Source organism: Geospiza fortis, unplaced genomic scaffold, assembly GCF_000277835.1.
Source record: "Geospiza fortis unplaced genomic scaffold, GeoFor_1.0 scaffold286, whole genome shotgun sequence".
NCBI lineage: Eukaryota > Metazoa > Chordata > Aves > Passeriformes > Thraupidae > Geospiza > Geospiza fortis.
The window spans coordinates 1,143,129-1,153,899 of record NW_005054444.1 but is presented as its reverse complement, the minus strand read 5'-3'; the positions used below and the strand labels follow the sequence as shown (position 1 = coordinate 1,153,899).

Sequence of the window (10,771 nt, the reverse complement as noted above, 5' to 3'; positions counted from 1 at the left end):
CATAAAGGAGTAGTCCATTTATGCACCTGTAACTGGTTTACAGCTTTAAAAATAATTCAGTAAAAATATATTCAGTCAAAAATAGTCCAAGCACTCCAAAGCAAAAGGAGCAGTACCTTGCTATTATCTGTTCTACCCTATTGAAATTCTTCAATTTGAACTGTGTTTTCAGTTCTTGAGCCTGAATTCATTAGTGCTGTTTATGTATAAAGGTGATTTAAAAAAAGTGATTTGAACCAAGAAAGGGCTAACACTGAAACTCTGGCCTAGATTTTGCTTTATTTTACATCTGTTAATGTTCTGACGTTTTGTTGGTGCTCCTTGTTCAGTTGGTTTTTCCATTATTATGTGTTCTGGATACTACTTCATATATTTCTAAGTATATCTCACAGCAGATGTGAAATATTTGTGAGAGCAAAACAGTCCTAAATAGTTACCTGGAACATTCTGTGGGAATGAATTTCTGTTCTTCTGGTCTGCTTTTTTAACATAAAGAGTTTGTCACACTCTACTGTTCTATATGTGGGGGAAAGAGACAAATCAAGTCTATCACTGGGTTTTTAGCAGTGCCTAGGAGAAGGGCGGAGTTATTTCAGTAGAGGGAGTTCTCCTAATAATGAAGCTGAAATTCTGGCCTTCAGACGTGGCCATTCAAATTGTTTTCAGTTACATTTTGTGTACTTCTTGAGGAGAAAGCTGGGATGAGGACCAAGACCTAATTTCTAGCATTTAGCATTCATGGAATGTAAATGGATTTGTTTCTGTTGTTGCTACTTTTGTTTGCAGAGTAGGTGTAGACATTATTTTGCTTTTTGGAGGTTGGAAGTCTGTTGAAATGGACTGACTGGTGCAGAGGAAGTGGGACTTAGTACAGCAGGGATCGTGAAGATAAGAGCCTGTGTACTCTAACAGAGTCTCATCTTCTCCTCTGTCTAGCAGTTCCATTGGGAGGAGGCCTTGAAGGTTGCAAGACAAGTCCAAGATGTGCAGTTCAGTTGCTCCCAGGCTGTGGTTCTTAACAGACCGCCGCATCAGAGAAGATTACCCTCAGCAGGAGATCCTGAGAGCCCTGAAGGCCAAGTGCTGTGAAGAGGAGCTGGATTTCCGGGCCTTGGTGATGGATGAAGTGGTGCTGACCATTGAGGATGGAAATCTTGGTGAGAATGAGCTAAGGCTGGGAGTGTGACGAAAGAGTACTTGGAAAAAGATTGTAAAATGGAGCATCGGTACTATTTAATAACAAATTCCATGTATGCCAGACTACCTGCCATTCATCATCTAAATCATGTAGATGTACATAATACAGTTTTTTTTAGAAAGTGTTATGTTAATCAGATATAATTGTTCAGTTTGCTAATTTGCATTAGAACCATTTTTACCTTTCCTCTGCAGAAAAGAGAGGAGGATTGTTTCATTTTGTTGAGTCCAGGGTAAGGGTTACAGGACCCTCGAATTAATACGAAATCATGGAACTTAATTTTTGCTTCAGTACTTGAACTTTGTGGGTCACATTTAAGAGTTGAAGAGGGACTTTTTTCTTCTGTTTGTGTTCTGGCTCCAAAATAGAAAACGCTGGAAATAATCTAAAAGGAATTTTCAATGAACAGTACAAAGTGTCATGGAACTAGAGTTTATAATGTGACATAACTAAAGCATGCTGCTGTACAGATGTGGAGTTATGTGAATTCCAAAAAAGAACAGTGCTGATAAAGTATGTGCATCAAATAATTTGATCTATTACTACAATTTATAGTGTTTAAAACTAAATGGTAAGATTTCTGTTCTGTTTCCTTTCTAGCTTTTTTTTTCCTATGGTGATTAAAAAGGAAGAGTAAAATGTTAAGTTGCATTAGAAATGTTAAGTAAAAGGATTATTACTATCTTATTACTTACTATCTCTTACTGTAGATAGTAAGCTTATGTGATGGGAAGATACTAATACCACCAACGTCAAGCTGTGTAACACTTGTAATTTATTTCTGTTTCAACATTTTTTAATTTGGATTTCCTAAAGCAAGGAGTTTGCAATTTTTTTTTTTTACCTTTAACTCTTTCATTCCTCTTCCCCATTTATCAGTCAAAAAAATGTATTGCTGGAGACCCAGGGAAGAATTACATTTCTGAAAGTTGTTTTAGAGTAATTCTGTGTGGGAAGAAAATATGGAAGCACCCTCAGCCATGAAGAAGAGGCTGCCATGTATACCTTGTTCCTCTTTGGGAAATCATATGTGGGAAGGGAATCATAGAACTGACTCTGGGGAAGAACTTTGGTCAGAATTTATACCCTATTTTGGCATAAATCAATCAAGTATAAAACACATGCATGGTAAATCCAGTATTTTTTATTCTGGTATTTCTTAACTTCTGTTTACCTATTTTGTCTTTTAATCTGAGGAGTCTTATGATTTTTATCACAGATAGAAATTCTGTAGGATGTCTTCAAATCAAGGAAACTTCTTGTCAGAAAGTCTGAGCTCTGAGTGTGCTTTCCTTTGGAAAGTGTGTGGTGGGAACACAGCCATCCCGGACTGTAGCTGCAGTCTCTGAGATGCATAATTAGTCCTTCAGCATTTCAGTACTGTGTTTTATTTCTTAGTGATTTCTTCTTTTCTGTCTTCTGTCTATTTTTGGGGAATTAAATAGGGCAAGTGTGAATTGTGGACTTTTCTACTCTCTTCTGTCTAATGTCTCCTAGCACTGTGTCTATTGCAAGGAAAAAGATAAAAGTAATGCAAGTTGGAAAACTAATATTGAAGAATGTGTAGTCCCAGAACAAGAAAAATTAAGAAAATTACTAGAACAAAATACAAGAAAAGGGAAATTATTCTCATACAAAGTGTTCATTCAATATGATGTAAATAACTGACCGTTTGAAAAAGAGTGAGATAAAAATGCTGAAAGATTGCAGATAGAATTTTTTTTAATAAGAAGTCTGGTCTGTCTAATTGTGTTTTTGGGGTTTTTTGGTTTTTTTTTTTTCTTTTTTTTCTGAGGGGTGGGAATTGTCTTGTATCAAACAATTCTTTCTCTTGGAGAGCAATGAAAAATCTTCTCTCTTAATTTTCCAGTTGTGTTTTTTCTAGAGCTTTTGCACATGCTTTGATAAAGATTTCTGCTAGAGGACACAAGCAAAAGCTTTGTGTTTCATTTTCCTTTTTAAAAACCTTAGTTGGCATAGGAAAAGGTGTCCTGTAACAAAATCCGGGAGGTAGTGCATTCTGTACCCTTTTTGTTATCTGCTGTAGTGTGAGGGATCCAGGTTGAATAAAATTTTCTATGACATAGAGGAGTTGATGAAGAGAATGTATCTTCAGTGGATAATCATGTGCTTTTGCTTCCTTTTCTCTTATTATTTGTCTTGAAAGATTGACAATTCAAGGCTCAAACTCTGAAAGTAATACATGATATTGGAGGAAGTAATAGTTGTTTTTTTTCCACATATTCACACTTTGATTGGAGCTTTTTTTGTCCTTTAAAACCAAGACAATTTCTGAAGTAAATTGTTAGAAGAGTGTTAAATTTACACAGTCAAGTTGGATACTACAGGGTGCTATTTAAAACCTCAAAAATTTGGTATTTCTTTAGATGATAGAGTCAGTAATCCTTCTTGTGGGCTTGCTGACTGTCAGGAACATGGCTGGAGACTTCAGAGACCAAAAATTTAGCATAAGATATTAAAAAGCTTAAATTACTAAATTATTAAATTATTTACTTCACAGGGGTAGAGTGGAAAAGGCACTTCTAAATGGAGGAAAATTGAGCAGAACCGTGGGATACATACATGTGAAAATTGTCCCTTCCACAAACCACATGGCTTATACCTTAACAGTAGAGCACACTGATGCAGCTATCACTGATGCCCAGGCCAAAGTCAGAAGCTTTTGTGATGCTGAGATTTACAAAATTTCTGTCTGTCAGAAATGAAAAGATTTGCCATGGCCAAAGAGAAAGGGGGAGGAGGGGGGCTTGTTTCACTCAGTGGATTCAGCAGCAGCCACTCCTTGGGGCAGGTCTCTGCTGTACTGCAGGGCTGGATGGGAAGTGTGGCTGGATTCCCAAAGCAAACCAATAGTGTAGGCACAGCAATCCCTGCTAGTTCCTTTTCTTTTACAGCTGAAACTCAGGATGATCCAAAATCCCAAGCACCCCATACAATCCCTGTATCAGCAGCCACATGGTGAACCTGTATGGAGCTCAAGATCCACATTAGATACCTCAACACAGCATGAGTCCAGAAGTGATTGTAAATCCAAGTTAAAAGATGTAGAATTCAAGTTTTTCCTTTTTAGTCTAAAAGGAAATTCTTAAACTGATTTATGCTTAAACGCTTTTGGAAATAAGTTCAACAAGTATTTTTTGAAATTAACTGTGGTTTATGCCTTACTTGAATAGGTGTCTCCTTACCCAAGCCATACACTCCTTTATATTTTCCACAGTGGCAGTAGTACTCTGTAGATTTCCAAGGAAAAAGCTGAGAAAAAATAAGTGGAAGAGTAGTGCTGTATAAATTCTTTCTGCTTCTCTGGTGAGTTGAGTGTGCTGAGATGGTTACTGAATCAGACATGCACAACATTGTTGCACAGGAATGGACAAGAATGCATGTGTGGAAGAAAGTGGAGGGTGATGCTGGGCTGGTTTGATCTAAACTTGCGCTGTGTAGCTGTAGCCTAAGTTTCCTAAGAGCTAAAATCTTGAAACTAAACAAGTCTAGGACAATCCACTGCCGAGTGGAGCAGCTGTGTTCCTCTTGTCCCTTTTCAGCCTTGCTGTTGCTGCTTGCCTTGTAGAGGACTTCATGTTTCTCTTGGCTTGCTTACATGTTGTACCTCAGCTAATTAAAAAAAAATGGCTTCTTCTCTGTCTGCTACTTTGCAGGATCTTGCATTTGTGTGAGTTGAGTTGGGCAATCCAATGGAAGATTACCTCCACCAAATAATTAACAGTTTTCTGTTGGATTAGATTGTTGCACTAACCCTTTTTGTGGTGACACAGTTCCTAGTTCTGGTACACAGGCAGGGAAGAATGGGGTTGTTCTTTCAGGGAATGGCTTGTATTTATGTTGATTTAGCTATAGCTCCAGAAATACTTCAAAACAGGAATTTTCTTGTGGTTGGGATGTCTGATTGTGTCAGCTTTAGGATTATTTTGTTTGTGCATGGCATTTGGTATTTACTAGATGTAAGGATTACAAACTGAAATGTCTAGTTTTCTAATCTAGTTTGGCAATTCCTATATTTATTTGAAATACAAATACAAATAACAAGTAATGCAACAAAACTCTGCAGGACATTTTTAGACACTGATTTGAAGCCTTAGCAGTGAGTCCTGTCAAAATGTGTACTTTTAAACTATATATCTAAGCTTGCTAATGCAGTGATGTAACAGGCCTGAGGAGTTTGCAGCTAAACAAATTACAGCTTGTGAGCAGGGGTGTGTAGTGTGAGATGAGGTGGAGGTGAGGGAAGCTGGTAGGAAAATCCCACCCTATAGGGGGACTTTGTGGACAAGAGACAAAACATACCCATGGGTTGTCTCCCCGTTCTGAATATTCTTTCTTCTTCCCTGTGTCTAGGATTGAGTAGTACCTTTCCCCACAGACTCCACACCTTACCTGTAGGACAGCATGGCTAAAGAACTATTCTTCTGTGAAGAAAATGTTAGGGAAATTTGGATATTTCCCTCATTAAAATAATATAGAGTAATATTTTCATTAAATTTTTTAGCTACCAAACAGCAGAAATTGGAATTCACTGTGTCAGCAATTTACCAATACCTTTATTGTAAATTTTTGGAATCTCCATATTTTCTCATACTGTCCTGTGAAGGAAAATAGTTTTAAGGAAAGTAGCTTTGATGAACTTTGAACTGTTGAAGATGCTGGAGTGACTTAAGTATAAAACAAAGTATTAACTTTTCCTAAGACTTACTTGGCTTTTCCTTTGGGAATGTGAAACCAAATGGTCAGCTTAGGTGAGGCATAAAAAGGCCCTAGTAGTTGTGTATTCTAAAACAGTAATACATTGTGCACAGTCAGCTGACTTTTCTTAAGTCAGATGAGTAGCATCTGGAAACAGATCTCTTACCTTCATTTTTTCTGCAGAGGAAATACTTAGAAGATAGATTATTTTAATTTGATAAAGGTTGGTGTGCTGATTCAGGGCTTCCAGTGTGAGCCTGAACTTCGCAATAGAAGGCAGTGTCTTGTTTAAGTCTTTCATCTTGCAAGATGTGCTTTTGTTCCGTATGATCTATCCTTCATTTCTTACTTAGTTTGAACTAGTAATGAGTAGTTGTGATCTCTGATTTTTTTTTTTTCCACACACTGGATTAGACGTAATTTGAAATAAACATGGAGGAATTGGCATAGTTGAATGATTTCTGTAAAGTGTAGAAAGCTGGGGGAAAAAAGGTAAGGGTGGATAACAAATTCTTGTGTTTTCATGTAGTGGTAAGAAAAAACAAAAAAACACTTTGAATCAGCTAGATCCATGGCAAGAGAGGGCTTTTACGTATATGAAATGGTTTCCATATCAGAATATCAAAACTCTTAATATTTTTGTAAGTCACCTAAACACTGTCTTCTATCATACAAGAGGGAACATAGTCATGTCCTCTTCCTTCTGGCTGTTTCAGTAGTCCCCTGGCACTTGTTAGTCCAGCAGTGCACCTTAATGTAAGAGCTTTTCCTGCAGCATGCAGCAGTGGCTTTGGGAGTGATGGAACAGAAGCAGGCAGCCTTGGCAAGGTGCCTTTTTGAGCACTGCAGAGTTGGCCTGTTTCCTGCTATTAACTACAGCCAGAGCAGCCATTACTTCCTCTGCAGAGTTGGGAAATTGGTTTGTGACTCAAGTGAGAGCAGGAGAAGGAATTGCATTGTGTGCAAAGGACTGGAAGTTGGTTAGACATGAAGTGGATTTTGTGCTGTGGAAAGTGCTGGGCTTAGAATCGCTTGAAACTTCATTTTTGATGTTCTTTCACTGTGGAAACTGATCACTTCCAGTCTGATTGATGCTAAAACTGTAAGCATTACTGTTAGGCAGCTATGGACTATATAGAGGAGATTTTGGAATGGTAGCTGTGTTTAGAGGTGGGTGTAACCTAGTATGTGACACCCCAGTATTACATACCCAAGACAAACACATCTCTACTAGAAAAAAAGTAACATTTGCTTTATTATCATATTTTAATAACAGTGCCTTTCAACAGTTGCCATGTGTGTTAAGAAGAATTGGTTTGGTTTTTTTTCAGAACTATGACACCAAAGACAACTTTATTACAATGCATATAGAAAGAAAGGATTTATACTCTCTAACCATCCTGGGTGTTCTTGCAGTTTTCTTCCTTCCTGTCAGGGATTTCTATTCTTATGTGAATGATTGTCATCTTAAACTGATGCTAAAATAACAAAGGCTAACAGTGAATTTGATCTTCTCAAAATTGTTCTGTTTCTTCAGTATGTCACCAGTTGTAGATATGGGCTCAGTCCAAAGCCACCTTGGCAAGGTAGAGGGGTACGAATGTTTCTGCAGGGAGGTATTTTATTGTGTTAATTTCAAAGGGATGTGTTAAGGTCTGAAGTTTTTCATTTGCATGTGTTCTAGAACAGCCAGCCAGGAAAATGAGACTTGTGGGGCACATCATCTTGAACATACGTGCATGTCATCATATCTGAAAATGCCAGAAAGCATTGCCAGATTTTTAATTGTTGTAAGAATTCTCAGGAGTGACCATCTGGATGATAAACAATGTAAAAAGGGACAAAAGCAAGATGAAAGAAGTGTTTCCATACATCCTAGTTGAGAAATGAAAATTAGCCTAACATTTCACAAGACAGTCTAGCTGGCTGGGGGTTTCTGTGTCACTTTTCCAACAATCCCTCTTCCAGTGCTGTGTCACCTAAGAAAGTTTTGCTGGCACATTTGTCTGAGCAGTTGTATTGTGAATTGGGTCTGCATACTGATGTAGTTTTAAACCAGTGTGTTCTTGGTGGCAGGTGTTTTTTTTAGACTTCATCAGCCCTCCGAGTCAGGAAACAGTGTGGCTGCACAAACAGTTCTTTGGCACTTAAATCAGAAGGGCAAACTGTGTGTTGAAGTGGGAGAGATTAGAAGATAGCCCAAGTGTTGATGTGAAAAACTTTATTTTACGGAACTGACGGCTATGCTTGCTTTCCCAGATTTGTGATCAGAGAAGTACCATTATCACTTGTTCTTTAAGCAATTGACTTTGTCCACCTTTTCTCAAGTCTGGTAGTTGTCCATTTGTGAATGATGGGTAGTTGATTCTCAGTGATTGTGAATGTGAGACAGACTGGTAACGCTGAACCTTGACCAGTATTGAGATGGTCTTCCAGTGTGCAGACCTGTGTTTGGATTGATAGGGATTTCTAGAAGTACCAGTGTCCATGGACAAGTCACTTTATTTTCTTATTTTTATAAACTCTTACATGTGAATTTTGGTGAAATACCAGTTTTAGGAATTACAGTTTCCTTTTGTATCTGCCCTTTACTGCATAGAAAGAGTGGAATGAAGAGCAGAACAGCAACAAAAAGAATGTCTCTACTGAAATGATAAATTATTTTTTATTTCCTTGTATTGTAAATAATTAACATGTACAATTTCATAAAAATCTGTAATGGTGTCCTTATAATGATTATTCTTTGAATGGTAGAGCTTATATGATTTCCATATCTCTAAAAATCTAGTGCATTTTAGGATTAAAAGTGTGATAAAATGCCTTTTTATTTGTTAAAAATTAAGCAAGTTGAAGCAGAATGTGTTAGAGCTCTGACAACTTGAGCAGAATACCTGACAGCAAAGATATTCTGCTTATGTTGTTAGAGGAACCCTGCTTGAATTGCACTAATTAATTGTGTTAACTTGTAGGAAACCTTTCTTATTATACAGAAAGGTTTTCTTGCTCTGTACTTCAATATAGGGCAGGTATTGAGCTGGGGACTCTTACTGTGTTTGTTACCCATCTTGACACATCTGTGAGTAAAGCATGGAAGAACAGATATTGGAAGAGACACACTAGTGATTTGATCCTTTTTGTTAAGATGTGAAGTAAAAAAGACTAGGTATGCCAGTGCTCTTGATTTTTTAGGTGAGAAGGGAGTTGGACTCCACTGACACAGTTATTATGGTCAAAGATTTTGTTCACCCTAATAGTTGTAACACCCATGAAATAATATGCTCAAAATCCATGCTATCAAATCCTGTTTCTTGGCAATTTCTGTCTAAAGAATAATTAGATCTGGTAGGGAAAAACAGCAGTCAGAAGATCAACAAATATTTCCCTTGAGTTCTAAGAACTTGATTTGAAAGTATCCTCTAGGTGTCATGTCAGTTGTCTTGTTGTGTTGATACAGTGCTGGGGAACTTTGAGGGGGATGATTTCCTTTTAATTGAAGTTTTTTCAAGGACAGAAGAAGAAGTCTTTTGTAAAAAGCTGCGTAAGTGTTCTCTTTAGTTGTTCAAAATATACAGCTATGAATTGTTTGACAAGCAATTTAGAAATAGAGCATAGACAGAGCTGTTGGAGCACAATGCAAAGGTGATTCTCGTTACAGGTCCTTTTGATATGCTCACTGTCACAACGCTGGGCATTCCCAGTCCCCGGGAAGGCATAAAGGGGTTTAAGTCAACTCAAGCCCATTGCTCTCTTCAAAACTCTTTTGGCTAATCATTCTGTTTTTATCCTCTAGGTTGGGCTGAGCCCTGGTTACACTCCCCCATGCTGGTTTAGTTACCTCGGGGAGACATTCAGGCTCTTGCTGCTCTCCTGGACAAACATTTACACATGCAATTGATTCACTCAGCTGAGAATCAAACAGTCTCCTAAGTGTTACAAACCTTTATCTTAAAAGCCACCTTTTGGTCTCTTTTGTCATAGAATGGTTTGAGTTGGAAGGGACCTTAAAGATCATCTCATTTTACCCTCCCTGCTATGGGCAGGGACACTTTCTGCTAGACCAGGCTCCTCAAAGCCCCGTCCAATTTGCCCTTAAACACTTCCAGGGATGAGGCAGCCACAGATTCTTTAGGCAGCCTGTGCTGGTGCTTCATCACCTAATAATCAAGAATTGCCTCCTAATATCTAAAGCAAACCTACCCTCTTTCAGTTTAAAGCCATTCCCCCTTATCCTGTCACTACGTGCCCTTGTAAATACTCACCATCTTTCTTGTAGTCTCCTTTCAGGTACTAAAAGGCTGCAGTTAGGTCACCTGAAAGTCTTTTCCACGCTGAATAGTCCCAATTCTCTCAGCCTTTCCTTATGGAAGGGGTGCTCCACCCCTCTAGTCATCACATGATAAGGTCAACTTGCTTAGCCACAGTTGTGGTCAGTCACTTCCCATATTTTCCTAGAGCTTCACAGGCACGTCATGTTTGCTCATTTCTGCTGATCCATCGCATGGAGAAAAGAGCTGTGAGTACATAGAATCTGGAGTTTGGGGCATTTGCATCAATGTTAGAATTGTTTAACATCTGTCTTTGGTTGAAGTAGTAACTACAAGTATATTTCTTCCCAGGTTTGTGCCCTGACCTTAGAGATGGAATATTTTCATCTTTGCTAGCTGTATACTTTATATAACACAGAGTGATATGATACAGAGAGAGATCAGCCTAGGAGGGATCTGTGGTCTGATGACTGTGTCAGTATTTGGGTTCCGTATCCAAGTAACTATCCTTGAATGGTGAGGTAAAAGGGTATCTTCACCATTAATTTGTCTTACTATGAGAAGTGCCAGAATCCCTTTGTGCTTCTAG

At 38.2% G+C, this 10,771-nt stretch overlaps 1 protein-coding gene across 2 annotated transcripts in view; it reads left to right on the top strand.

Annotated features, from left to right (window-relative positions):
• Positions 1 to 10,771, top strand: part of RIMKLB (ribosomal modification protein rimK like family member B) — a 40,315-nt gene that overhangs the window by 5,625 nt on the left and 23,919 nt on the right. The window contains exon 2 of one of the 2 annotated variants that reach the window (XM_031062316.1): positions 940 to 1,157. In XM_031062316.1, coding sequence (XP_030918176.1) covers positions 983 to 1,157 — 175 coding nt within the window. In that variant the 5' untranslated portion in view covers positions 940 to 982. Of the gene's footprint in view, positions 1 to 936; positions 1,158 to 10,771 lie in introns of both variants that reach the window. The other variant, XM_005427402.3, reaches the window with a different exon arrangement.